This window comes from Trachurus trachurus, assembly GCF_905171665.1.
Source record: "Trachurus trachurus genome assembly, chromosome: 23".
NCBI lineage: Eukaryota > Metazoa > Chordata > Actinopteri > Carangiformes > Carangidae > Trachurus > Trachurus trachurus.
The window spans coordinates 15509989-15524475 of record NC_139912.1 but is presented as its reverse complement, the minus strand read 5'-3'; the positions used below and the strand labels follow the sequence as shown (position 1 = coordinate 15524475).

The 14487-nt window shown below is 42.8% G+C and overlaps 2 protein-coding genes across 4 annotated transcripts in view; both read left to right on the top strand.

The window, feature by feature from the left end:
* Positions 1-9957, top strand: part of pparaa (peroxisome proliferator-activated receptor alpha a) — a 47828-nt gene extending 37871 nt beyond the window's left edge. For all 3 annotated transcript variants that reach the window (XM_083999836.1, XM_083999837.1, XM_083999835.1), the window contains 7 exons: positions 1020-1257; positions 1967-2115; positions 5632-5770; positions 7292-7491; positions 7598-7864; positions 8001-8244; positions 8329-9957. In XM_083999836.1, coding sequence (XP_083855962.1) covers positions 1074-1257; positions 1967-2115; positions 5632-5770; positions 7292-7491; positions 7598-7864; positions 8001-8244; positions 8329-8573 — 1428 coding nt within the window. In that variant the 5' untranslated portion in view covers positions 1020-1073 and the 3' untranslated portion in view covers positions 8574-9957. The remainder of the gene's footprint in view (positions 1-1019; positions 1258-1966; positions 2116-5631; positions 5771-7291; positions 7492-7597; positions 7865-8000; positions 8245-8328) is intronic.
* A 597-nt stretch (positions 9958-10554) lies between these two features.
* Positions 10555-12690, top strand: cdpf1 (cysteine rich DPF motif domain containing 1). The gene is made up of 3 exons (XM_083999463.1): positions 10555-10752; positions 11046-11157; positions 11634-12690. Exons 1-3 carry the CDS (start codon positions 10640-10642, stop codon positions 11760-11762), a joined length of 354 nt encoding a protein of 117 aa, XP_083855589.1. The 5' UTR covers positions 10555-10639; the 3' UTR covers positions 11763-12690.
* The last annotated feature ends 1797 nt before the right edge of the window (positions 12691-14487 follow it).

The following is a 14487-nucleotide window of genomic DNA, read 5'->3' as shown; positions in this document are numbered from 1 at the left end:
GCTTACAGATGTATGCAGCTGTGTAAACTGAGATTTTACATAGGGGCTCGCATGAGCTGTGAGGCGGCCCCACAGCCAAGTCTCTGTATATTAGATCAGAGATGTGCTTGTGATTCCTGCTCAAATGATCAAATAATCTTTATATGTTATAACTCAGATAAAATTATACTACAGCAATGTAGAAGCAAAGGAACAGTGTTTTAGGAGGACTGGATGGGGAGAATTCCCATCGCGTATAAAGGCAGCTTCCTGTTTCCCTGCCCCTTTTTTTTTATACAGCGTCTTTTTTTTTGTTTGTTTGTTCCTGAACACATCGTTACTTATGTGTGGAAGCTTCACACAGCCCGAATACGTTTTGTAAAGTTCAAGGAAATCAGTTTACGGCCTAAACAGAGCGACAACTGTAATGTCTGTGAGTTGCTGTGAGTTGGAGAGAGAGCGTTATAGAACATGAGCTCTGGACATGGTGCTGTGATGTTGTGCGATGGCTCAAACAGATGTCCTTTACCCCGCTGGGAGCAGCTGGGAGCTCCACCAAGAAGAAGAAGAAGAAAAAAAAATAGAGCCCCCTCCCACACATTACTTGAAGCCCAAACCCAAACCATATACCTTCACGTTAGGAAGCGAAACAGCCTCACCTCTGCACATCAGCAGCCCTGTGAGTTACATCCGTCCTCTCTGTGGTGAAGTGTTCGTGACAAAGCAGCAGACAGATTGATTCTTTCTTCAAAACTAAACTTGTTTGCAAAGCAGGGGAAACAAAGAAAAGAGAAAAACAAGATGTTGCCTTTATTAACCATGTTGAAAATCCTGGTAACCTGACACCAAAAAATATATATAAAAAAGTCCATGATATCATATCAATCTATCCTTTGTCCAGCCCAGATGAGTATCTGAGCTACCATCATTTAAATTATATAACACTGAGCAAACCTACATTTATCATCTGTCAGAGATTTATTTGGGTGTATTGGATTTTTCAATCAATCTTCATCCATCCTCTCTCTTTCTCATTCCAGTCTGGAGAGTGAGGGTGTTTTTTTTTTCCTCCCGGGTTTGGCTCGATCTCCACCATGGCGGGGCATCTCTACAGCCCCCCGTCCCCGCTGGGGGACTCCCTTCTGGACAGTCCTCTGTGTGGAGACCTGATGGAGGACCTCTGTGACATCTCCCAGTCTATAGGGGACGACACGCTGAGATTCGATTTCCCGGAGTACCAGAGCACCTGCTCGGGGTCGGAGAGCTCCTTTGCACTGGGTGAGTAGTAGTGGCCTCATGGGTGAAGAAAAACAAAATCCACAAAATGAATAAATTAAAGAGCCTCAGCTGTTCATAAGCGTTTGAAGGCATGCTTCTTGGTGATGAAACCTCCTCAGGTACGCTCGCTAATTATCTGAGCAAACGAACAACCAGAAGCTACTTTAAAAACTGTACCAATAGTGTGTCTGTATCTCATGCAGGGACATGTAATGTGGATCATTACAACACTGACCCCTTTGACCTTTTGGCTCCAGTGTCACTATGATGATTCACTGAAGAGGCTAATGTACAACACTGCACTTGATAACACAAGATTAGATGTGGTTCGATTCCTGTGTCTCCTCCACCGTCATGTCTCCACATTCCTCAGCAGCAAAGATCATTTTAGGTGGACGCATCGACTAAAGCGTCCACTTAAAAACACTTAAACAATATACTCAAGTGGACGAAGGCAGCCGTCTGTCCGCGTTGGACCCATGTCACTGACGTTGTGAAATACAGCGACTAATTATCTGCCCTGTTGAGAGCTTGATGAAAAGATGAATATCACCCTCATGTCTGTCTGGAGAGTGAAGGTGGAGCCAGCAGCTGGTTAGCTTCACTCAGCGTAAAGACTGGAAACAGATATCCAGGCCCAGTCCGTCCTCTTATAAGATAAAGTGATAAGCGAAGAGTTAATACCTGTCGGTTCTCCTCTCCGCTGCAGACACCCTGACCCCGGCCTCCAGCCCGTCGTCGTCGGGGGGGAGCGGAGCCGCCCCGGGCCCCGAGGAGAGCCTCAGTCTGGAGTGCCGGGTGTGTTCGGACAAGGCTTCAGGCTTCCACTACGGGGTGCACGCATGTGAGGGCTGCAAGGTGAGAGACACTGATACTGGTACATTTTGTATGTTTTAAAGAGTTATACAGCGGGGAAAATAAGTATTGAACGCGTCAACATTTTTCTCAGATAATACATTTCTAATACTGCTATTGACATGACATTTTTGACCAGATGTCAGCAACAACCCAAGTAATGCACATATACAAAGAAATCTAAACATTTATGTCCATAAATTAAGTCATGTGTAATAAAGTGAAATAACACAGGGAATTAATATTGAACACATAAAGGAAAGGAGGTACAAAAAGGTTTGGGAAGCCAAAAAAGCAGCTGGAGTCTGTCAGTATTTAGAAAGTAATCATGTCCCCTATCAATGCAAAGTAATATCAGCTGCTTTAGTCCAAATTGACGCCTATAAAAAGGTTTCTCATCACCGAGGTGTCACACAAGAGGCATCTCATGATGGGGAAAAGCAAAGAGCTCTGTCAAGACCTTCAGAAACTTATGTTGTATAGAACATACTGATGGCATTGGTTACAGACGTGTCTGAATGCACCATTTTACCCGTTAGTGCTGTTATCCAGAACTAAAAAGAACAACATTTTACCATAAACTGACCACAACCAGGTGCTCTTCGCAAGAATTCTGACAGAGTAAAAAGAAAACTAAGAACTAAGAAGAGCCAGAGAGCTTTAGACAGGCCTAGAATCAGCAGGTACAGTTGTAAAAAAAACAAAAAAACAATGAGTAATGCACTCAACCGCCGTGGCCTCTATGCGTGCTCAGTGCTCACCATGCACGTCTATTGACACGTTCAGTACTTATTTTCCCCGCTGTATAAATATAAACACAAAGGCTCAGACTCAATCTCAGTCAAGCTGCTGCTCACTTGTGCTGCAGAGGCAAAATGTTAATCTGGGTTCTTCGACATGGGAGCTGTGCAAGTGGATCAGAGGTGAAAACCACAACACAAACACACACATGCACATGCCAATGCTTTCATATGCACACCAAAACACACATTAACAAAAAAAAAAAAAAAAAGACAGAACATACAAGAGCGCCTGACCTAGAGGCCAGTGGAAAGTTTCTGGGACATGCAGTTGGGTCATGTGAGGTGGTGGTGCGGGGGGGGTCATGATGGCCTTGGTTGACTTGTCACCTCTCCCCTGCTTGGCACGGTGCCCGACTGTGTGTGACGTTAATATACACGCACAGACATGCATTTGTACACACATGGCACAGAGGACCGCCGTGTTGAAACCTTATGCAGACTCACTGTGTTGTGTGTATTGCTAAGAGATCTTCAGGCCTGAAAGGACATGGCACTAAATGAGTGATCATGACTGCTTTCTAACTTATGACCTCGCCGACTTTAAACACAGTTTTATGCAGGAACGACTGTTAAATGATCAGGAAATCCAGAGTGTTACGGCCTTTGAAGTTAGACAGAGTTGTTTCACTTGCTGCTGCTCTTCTCCTCCTTGTGTTTCCTCCATGATCACTCCATTCCCCCAGCTGGTGAGAAAGATTTCCCCTCTCCTCTTTTGGCGCTGTGCCTTTCGTTTCACTGGAATCTATAGGAGACGAGAGAGATGGACGCAGATGGGGGCAAACATTTCAGGATTTTCATACCTCGGTTTTTACACAATGTGGTGCACAACACGCGAGCCAGCCCCCCCCCGCAGCTCTTTATGACCCACATCACCAGGAGTACACGCTGCAGCGGGGCCTCCCGGCTCCAGCACACGACCTGTCATTGTGTCAGACCGCTGCTATTCTAAAGTGGGAACATGATGACACCGAGCTGTTGGACGCCGCGCGTACATGCGAGAGAGACGTATTTTGACAGCAGCCTGTTCCTAAATACTCTGACCGATGATGTAGGGAGGGGGTAGCGGGGGGGGGGGCATCATGGAAAAAATCTGGCCTGTGATATGTAGCAGTCACATTTCACGGTTTCCATGCTGGACAGGCTCTGCGTATCATTTTCAACACCTCCCTTCAAAGAGAGGAGCGCTCAGCGGTGGGAATGTGAATGGAATGTGCTGCGATTCTGCTGGTGCGAGGGCTTAAAGTCTGTGCTGGTGATGACGGTATGAAATATGTGTTGGACACTCAGAGCAGCGGGACAGTCAGAAAAGAAGCCCGGAGCTATGGAAAGTCAAACCACACAGGTTGTACCTGCACCACAAAGATGCATAGATTAAAAAAATAAAAAATAAAAAAGATAGATTTTTTTTTTTTTTTTTTGCCCTTAAGGAATCATTGCACAATTCATCTTCTTGCTTACGTCTTTACCCGCATTACTCACATCTCATAGCTATGTATCAAAGAGGGAACTTGCCCCCCGGTTGTGCCTGTGCACCATACACACATGCACGCTGTAAACACACATCTGCTTTTTCCTCCAGCTATGTTGTTTTGTAATGCATTTTGATGACTATCACATGGCACTAAACTATACACCCGGACCTCCACATATCTGCCTTCAACAGCATCGTGAAGATTACACCCAGATCTCTCCACAAAAGACAACTTTTATTTTTTTCCCCCCTTTTTAAATGACACACAAAAGTGATGTGTGACACATAATAACCCTTAATAACAAAGTGTTGTAACTGCTCTTCAACATAAAGGCAGGGCCAAGGCCAGATCGTAAGATGATGGCTGATGTATTGCACAACCATGTGGCGCCAGATATATTGCCGGAAAATGAGGGTTGAGGAATGTCCTGACTGAAATATTGGCGGTGCGCAAAGGTGTGTGTGTGTGTGTGAGTGTACATCAGAGGATCATATGTTTTGGCACATGTGCGACATCTGGTAGTGCGTGCTGGCCCACTGCCTTGCACCTCAGTGTGTGTTACAGGCATGCTGGATGTCTTGTCCAATCAGGTTCTTCTCCAGAAAGGTCAGGGGCCGCTCTACTGTCTACCTTGAAGTATATCTCTCTTTAAATATAGATACGAACCAGCGATAGAGTCCAATCCAAAATGTAATATAAAACAGGTCTTATAAGGTGCTGCAGATACAAGTGTCTGATATATAGTGTATAACAATGTCTTCTGGTTCACGCTGTGGCTCAAGTGAGTGATGATGATCTTTGTAATCAGATTTCACAGAGAGTGAATGACTGTTCCCTCTAAAAGCCTTAAACCAGAATTTAAATCTTCATCTTCCTGCTCTCTGGTCCCTGTTCACACATTTTGAAGGTGATCAGAGAGCTAAATCTAGTCCTGACCCACATGAGGGTGCAGCCGGGGCAAACAAACACACTCTAAAACAAACATAATGTGATGTAACACTGATAAAGGTTTTCTTCATCCTGCTCCTTTCCGTGCACGTAATTTGTGAATTATTATCTGTAATTATTTCAATTGAAAATGTCCATGCATGGAACAAATGAAAATTAAATTAAATTGAAAAATACCGTCATACATGGAACAGCAGGGCTCAGGGAAATACCCCATGTAATTCAGTTTGCTTCTACGCAACTAAGTTATTGTTCTGTTGAGAGTGTGCTACAGTTTGTCGTCCTGTCTCAACCAGGGCTTCTTCAGGAGGACCATCAGGTTGAAGCTGGAGTACGACAAGTGCGAACGCAACTGCAAAATCCAAAAGAAGAATCGCAACAAGTGCCAGTACTGCCGATTCCACAAGTGCCTCTCCGTGGGCATGTCCCACAATGGTAACGCAATGTAGTGGTAACTTTTTGCTGAATGATTCAACTTCTTTTACGATATATCATCTGCATAATGTATTGTAACAATGTCTTAAAGGAACATGCAAGCAAAGTGAGCATTATGAAAGAAGTTACATAAAAAGCTTGGTTCGACGCTGTAGCATGTGATCTTTACAACAACAGCAGGACATGTCCTTCTGTGATTTGGCTCCAGTTCAATGTGCTTTACATTGACTGGGCTTTTATAGAACAATGTCCTGCTGGAGCCAGCTTGACATTGAGAAAACACAGGCCTTCATGCAGACGGGTGACATGTTAAAGGAAAAGCCAACATTCAGTGTCTTTTATGAGACTCATTCTGCAAGTCTCTGGAGTCTCTTGGAGAGATGCAGTTCTTCTTCCATGAGATATCCCTCGTTTTGGGTTTTTACAATGATGGTGGAGACTGCAGAGCACTTTCTAACATGTTGGTCCAAAATCACAGGCCATGGCATCTGATTTACATCATTTTTATACTCATCAAAACAATAATTGGCTCCCTGTAACCTATGGAAGAGACAGCTGCCATCAGGATAGACATGTTTCATCACAGGATGAAGGTGATCACTCAGAATAACTGTGTTGATTTGCAGTGACCCTTCCCTCGGGGAGGACACGTGGCGAAATGCCTGCATAGCTCAGCAGAGCTGTACTGTTCACTAGGTTGAACCACAGACACTTTCTTCTTCCTTTCTACAGACGGGTGTCTGTAGTTTTTTGCACCACTCAAAAGGGCCGTAACCCAACTATAACATCACACTCTATAACACCCCTTATAGATGTTCTGCTGTTGCTGACACAGTCTGATCACATCCTGCATTGACTTCCTCAGTCACCTGAGGAAATGCAGCTCTTCAGATTCTATGTACTTGTGGCACTAATACACAAATACCACCTTGATCAAATGTCTGACGTTATATAATGATGTCTTCCCCATAGATCTAAATGCAGACATCACTTCAGTCACTATCCCTGTTGCCTAGCTGAGTCTCTTTGTGACTGAAGCGTGTTCAAAGTCACTCAGATCTTCCCTCTTGCCTTCTTGATGTAAAATCATAATCAGCTGGGCCCCGCTCTGCATTTTTTTAATACATGCCAAAGCGCATGATGGGATTTTAATTGCTTAATGTGTGGCAGCATTTGCATTTGCTATGCTTCTCCACTCCTTTATTCAGGTTTTGTCTTTAATTTGCCACTCGTCTGTGGCTCCACATCTGGGCTGTCATCTGCGCTGGCTGCCAAAGGGTCGTTGAGTTTGTTACAATGGCCTCCCGCTGCAGACGGACCAGTGTTGGAAACCTGAGAGGGAGAGAGCATGTTGTTCTCCCATGAGACAAAGGAGAATAGAACACACCAGACCTGTTGTGTGTGTGTGGGTGGGTGGGTGGGTCAGTGGGGGTTATGTCTGGTATCTCTGCATGTAGCTTCTTTGTAAATTAAGACAAGTCGTTTTAGTAGTTACAAATGATGAATGGTTCTGTCCACCAGCCATCAGGTTTGGTCGGATGCCACAGGCGGAGAAGCTGAAGCTCAAGGCCGAAAGCAAGATGGTGGAGAAAGAGGTGGAAAGCCCCACGCTGACCAACCACAAGACCCTGGTCAGGCAGATCCATGAAGCTTACATGAAGAACTTCAGCATGAACAAGGCCAAAGCAAAGCTCATACTCACTGGAAAAACCAGCAAGCCGGTAAAAGCAGAAAATAAAAGCCAAGGATAAAAGTTTGAGGATTCACTGTAACTTCTGTGTCACCTAGCAGCATCTTCTACTTTTTTTTTCTCTTTTGTCCCTGCAGCCTTTCATCATTCACGACATGGAGACGTTCCAGCTAGCAGAGAGGACGTTGGCGGTCCATATGGTAAACAGGGAATATCCGGAGCCCGAGAGCGGCCTTCGAGCCGGGGATGTGCTTCCAGGTGTGGTGTGTGGGGAGCTCCAGCAGGCGGAGGCCGAAGCGAGGCTCTTCCACTGCTGCCAGAGCACCTCGGTGGAGACGGTCACAGAGCTGACGGAGTTCGCTAAGTCAGTGCCAGGTTTCCAGAACCTGGATCTGAACGATCAGGTGGGTTGAGGAAGCTGCATCTGCCACGTTGTCTTCCTGTTGTTACACGTGATAAGGTACAGACATTGTGTGTTTTATTTTGATATAATTAGATCTTAATCTTGATCTTCCTCCTTTCTTCCTTCCTCATATTCAGGTGACTCTGTTAAAGTACGGTGTTTACGAAGCTCTCTTCACCCTCCTGGCCTCCTGCATGAACAAAGACGGCCTCCTGGTGGCACGCGGCGGAGGCTTCATCACCCGCGAATTCCTCAAAAGCCTCCGTCGTCCATTTAGCGACATGATGGAGCCAAAGTTCCAGTTTGCCACACGCTTCAACTCTCTAGAGCTGGACGACATTGACCTGGCCCTTTTTGTGGCTGCTATTATCTGCTGTGGAGGTAACTGATGCTGTGATAGGGATTTTTTTTTTGTGCACAAACAGCGAATCCTCTCTCATCATTGTCTTTTGTTGTCCCTCTCAGACCGTCCAGGCCTGGTGGATGCACCTCTGGTGGAGCAGCTGCAGGAAGGCATCGTTCAGGCACTGCGGCTCCACCTGCTGGCCAACCACCCCGACAACACCTTCCTCTTTCCCAGACTCCTGCAGAAACTGGCCGATCTCCGGGAGCTCGTCACCGAGCATGCGCAGTTGGTGCAGGAAATCAAGACAACAGAGGACACGTCGCTGCACCCTCTCCTGCAGGAGATATACAGGGACATGTACTGAGACATCAGCGAGTGGGCATGACCAGGGACATGTATTGTTTTTAATGTTAGCCAGGTATACCCTATAATTTGGTATACATACAGTAAACAACATGAACTGATTGTATGATGCATATCAACGTACTGTAAGTAGCTTATTGTGCACTGCTGTGACCATGCGGCTCTAAATCATTCTACTGGGACAATACAAGAGTGAAATTCTTTGTTGGAGTAACGGCAGCTCTTGCTCTGGAGCTGACTGCTGCCAAGAAAGGAGGCAGAGTGGGGAACAAACTTTTTGAACTTGAACTATGGATGGGATTTTTGTTGTTGATGTTGTTATTGTTCTAATGTGTTGATTTGGACTACCCTCCAGACACAGGAACAGGACATGAGCTACATACTAATTAAGCTATGCAAATATGCATGGGTGAACACCTATTATAGCTACCCTGACATGACCTTTAGTCATACAAGCACTGATGCTAAATGCTAATTGTGCCTGTAAACAATTTTTAACAATTTAATCTTTGATGCAATTTCAATATTGGTTGTATAAAAGGGGCTAAAAGTTATATTCCTTATATTTTGGATATTGAACATTATATATTAATTTAAAGCTCATTTGAATGTGGGTAGTATCAGTGCCATGTCCTTTTATTGTACACTAGTGCCTTAAATGTCCCTGGACCATCTTGAGATTAATGTTTGCCTTTAACTGGTTTCCACAAAGTGTTGTAATATTTTACCAGCTGAGCTCATATTTCCTCTGTTCTGTCCATACATTATACGTTCAGCACATTGCAAATACTGAACAGAGTGCTTTCTTAAGCCATGGTTTAGATGTGTAACTATTTAATGTTGGACCAGGGAATGTTTTCACATAGTATTAAATCAACCATTTGAAATTATAGTAATTTTAAGGGTTATGTATTTATTTCCTACTGCTAAAGCCAGCGCAACACAATAGCTCATACTCACAGATCAGTGTTACATGTTCAGAATGTTTTGTAAAGATTCTGCCATGAGGACATTTTTGTTTTTTTGTAGAAAAAATAACCATGTTGGCCAGTATTTCATATTTTGACCACAAACATAATAATCTGCTAAGCGGGTTTTTCTTTTATTTTGTAAATATGACAGGAATGCGGTGACCACAATGAAAGGGACGTATTTGCAGACAGCAACACAGTATTCAAGAAAATGTGATTGCCTTCTTTTCTGTACTTAGATGTCACCCACCCGGTTTAGTACTGAAACACTGATCCTTGTCTTAATGAAACTGTATAAATATAATATATACATATTTATCATGTACAGTACAGTGTACAATAAGAACATGCATTTGCTGTTTTATTAAAGGAGTTATTTGGTAGCCCAGAATAAAAAATAAAAAATAAACTATATTTAACTGGCTTTTTTTAATTGAAGTCTACATTATATCCTCTGATTCAGACCCTAATTAGTCAATTGCCTTTTTTTTTTCTTAAAAAAAAAAAAATTTAATAGCAGACATTTTGAATTGTCATAGCCGAAAAAGCACAGGTGGAACTAATAATGTTAATGATAGCTTTACCCTAATTACACCTGTGCTTTTTTTTAAATTGACACATTAAACTATATGCTAAAAAAAAAAAAAAAAAAACTATATGAGAATTGTTTTGACGGAAATGTGTGGTTCACTTCCATATACTTTTAGATATAAAACGAGCCTATCCACTTAGAGTACACGCATTACTGTGAAAAAAAATCATAATAGCCTAGGCTACTGTTGAATATTGGTCAAATGTTCAGTTTCTGTTTTCATTTGTCCATAAATAATTTATAAAAAATTAATTAATTAAATTACCAAACAATGGCGGCTTAAACCTTGCGATACATTTATTTGTGCCGCTTGTAAAAGTTATCATCTATTTAATTTTTTTTAACGTTTCCAGTGTCCCGTGTGGTGTGTGGCTCTACTCCCCCACGCCGGTAGGTGGCGGTAAAGCTTCATGAAACAACATGGCCGAACGGACACGGACTCGATTTGAAAACCAGGAACAAACTTTTTCTCTCTCTTTCTTTCTAGCCCCTGAGCTCTGAACGATGGAGCAAACTACAACCGAAACCCCTCAAAAAACATTCACCTGTCAGTTGTGTGGTTTGAATACCCCGTATACTTACTACGGCCAGAAACCACCAAACACTAGAGCTATTGTGTAAGTGTAAACGAAGCAGGAACTGTGTGTTTGTAGCGCTGCGGAGCTAGCTCGGCTAAAGCTAATGTTGTTGCTACGTGACTGCAGCCTGTGTGATGCGACATCTAATGTTATATACACGGTGGAGGGGGGGGGGGAAACAGCCCTCCAGTGGTTTGTACCGTGCACTTAAACTATTTCTGCTTTGAATCACACTCTTTGTCTTTTTTTTCTTCTCCTTGGAGTCACGGGGAAGTAGCTAAATGAAGTTAAAGTGTAGCTAGTGTCCGTCTGTCTGTCTGTTCTCCTTAAAGGTTGCTCGAGGAGTGTTTTGTGACCAAGGATCCATTCAGTCCGGACAGGGAGAAGTTTCTCGTGTTGGGGTCGACCTGCAGCCTGTGCAGCCAGTGCGTCTGTGTTGGACCGGTAAGTTTTGTATTAAACGTTAAAAAGCTATGGCCTGTTGTTATGTCATACACTAAATACATGATGAATACCTGGATGTCGGCATGTTCCTCCAGGGAAATAGGTGTTACATGTAGCAGAGGAAGAGATTATTCTGTGTGTAACAAATATCAGCTTCAATTGCATCCTACTCTGGCTTTATATATGGAGCATCTTGCTGCTTTATTTTCCTACTTGACATGAATTGACCTCTGTTGAAAAGCATGTCTGTGCTTTTCATTTTCCTCCAGTGGTGCATATATATATTTATATATGTGTGTGTGTGCTGAATGAACTTGTATATGTCTCGGGTGCCCTTGAAATCAGTACATCCAGTTTCACAAACAGATCGGAAAAATAAAACGTCTTCCTACTTCGGAATAAATGTGACTTGCTCATATCTGGTGCTTATGTGAAATTGGAGCATCGATGCTGAACTTTGCTCTCTCCTCTGTCAGGACTGCAGTCTTTTCTACACCAAGAGATTCTGCATGCAGTGTGTAAACAAGCACTTGGACCAGTTCCCTCATCAGATTCAGGCTGAGCTGGCCAAGAAGAAGCAGAGCTCCAAGGCTGGCGTCTCATGACCCCAGGGAAGATGTCCATAACCTGTTCAGGTGTCTAGGAAAAATATGTGAATAGATTTTATTGTGGTAAATTGTTTTTAATCTGCACTTTTGTTTAACTCCACACAGAACCAAACCATAAATCCACTGCAACAACAAAACATCCTGTACTTAATTAGCATAGCTCTGGGTTATTATTATTTTGGTGAGGAAATTAACACACGGTCGTCAAAAAAAATCTACTTTTTGCTTGTGGGCAATATATTAGCCAAACAGGTTTTATTTGTATAATTTAGGCTTTTATGGGAGCGAACAACAGGTGTGACTATTGTTTCCAGCCCCCTGTTGGATTGTGTCTGTAGGCTAACAATCTGACTTTCACATTAAATACACTTCCCAGTAAAGATCCACTGTCATGCATTGCATGTGGATAACTGCCCTGGAGTTGCTCTAAATTTTCTATTGCTCTCCAGCTTTTTAGAGGCGGAACAACCTCTTAAAAAATGCAATTAAAATGCAATTAAAATAATCAATCCAATACGAATGATCAGTATAAGAATTATTCAGTTATTTCCTTGAGGGTCATTTCAACCATATTCAGCAGCTGTTCCAGGTGTCAACAATATTATAACTATGAATGTATGGCTCAAAGGAGAAATATGGAAGTAATAGGATTTCCCAAGACCAGTTGCCTGTCAGACAGAAAACCAGAATCATGTTTCCATTGCTGTTAAAATGGAAGGAAATTAATTCATTTCTTACGGCTTTTCTTTACACTTGACGAATTCTGCCTGTCGCACAATTTTTTAATGCCCCTTTTTATGAGAGAACTCGTTTTTATTACTTTTCAGCAACATATGGTATTAGTAACATTTATGACATATCCTCTCTAACAATAGACACATGTGTGTTGACAGTGACACATCCTTTGCAAGAGTGCATTACTGCTGTCCCTTTGATTCCTTTGTTCATGGTCGAAGGGTGAACTGTTGACTTCTGTGGAGTCAAAACACATTTTTCTATGTTATCTAAAACCATAAAACAAACACAAAGTGGCCTTTCTGTGTGGATCATAATTAATGTGTAACTAATGTGTGTAACTAATTGTTGTATCGGTTGTATTGACCCATTGAGTGACAGAAGTGGCAAGAAACTATTACTATTATTTTGTCTTACAAAAAAAAAACACACTTGGTGTCAAATTAGCTTCCCCAGCTAACAGTGATTTAAATCACACCACACGGACGTGAAAAAAAAAAATCTGTGATGTTTTAAGCATCACTTCCTGGTGTAGAAATCTCAGCTCAGCAAAACAAATGAAACAAAGAAACTCAAGCAGCAAAATTATCTCATGGTTTCACATCTATTGTGACTGAGTGATATATTTTTTCCCTCTGAATGTAGGAGAATAAACTCTAATATTTCCAACTTTACAGGGGAAAAAAACAACACAAGCATTAGCATTAACCAAATGCATTGGTTATGCATGTGTGACCTTAACTAAATGTTCCCTCGCCTTGTTTCTCTCTTGCCCGACTAATCAGTTTGATCAAAATCTGTTTTCAGCAGAGGGAACCACTCGGCACAACACTGCACAGTTTGCAGCAGCATAAACACATTATGGATTAAGTGTGATCCCGGCGATAACATCAATATAACAGATGGCCTCACTGTATTTATCACGAGATGCTCGAGCCTTTTCGAGGGTTAACTGAAACAGCATGGCCTTAAAGGCAGGCCCAGTGAAGTTTTACTGGGAAATACTGCAGAGGAATGCAGAGTGACACTCTGTAGAGGTTTAGTTGGGACATCATGAACTTCTGGGTATGTGTAGTGCTAACTGTTGCAGATGTTTTCACTCACTACGGGATTGCCATGCAGCTCCGAGATGTACAGAAAAATAAATCTGCTAACTGCACAGTCTTGACACGAGCACCAATTAGATTCTTAAGTGAGGAAATTTTTTAAGATGCAAACTGAGAACCCTCTGAGGGAAATGGCTCTGAATGTGAAAGTGTTTTTAAAGCTGCACCACTTTCTGTTTGCTTCCTGCTATTTAAATTCTAGGCACACACATGCAATTACAACCAGTGAAGCACACAAACCACCCCTGTGGCACCAGTGGCAAAGCCTGAGAGCGATAGGCACCGAGCCAACGATGACAGAGGGCTTTCTGCCCGGCAGCTGATGTCATAGGATGCCATGAGGCATGTTTGTGGCTTTTATTTTCTGTTTTGTTGTTTTCCTGCACGAAACCTCACTGCAGTGTCTCGTTGACCTTCACCAACCTTCAAGCTGTCACTGAGTGGATTTACAGTGATTGAATCAAGTGTGCCTAAACCATTAATGTCGCATCAATTCAAATCTGTCAGCACACACACGTGCACGCACACAATCATTCGATGATTAGTTCATGTGATAGTATTACTGGCCTGAAGCAAGACCTCAGGCCGCTGCTGCTGCTGCTGCTGCTGCTGCTGCACGGAGATCAATCTTTTATCAGTGTCGTTTCCTTGTCAGGCTTCACTCTTAAAACAATTATCTGTCATTTTTTAATCTACATGCGTGGACACACACATGCAAATCAGTGACCTTTAAACTTCTGTCTGACCTGATAAATCAGGCGTTAATGGAGAGATAAAACATGATCATCCACACCCTTAGAGCCACAGCCTACCTCCCTTTTGCTTTTTCTCATGTATCTAACTAATCAAACAGAATAATTAGGCTATATTCATGCACAGAG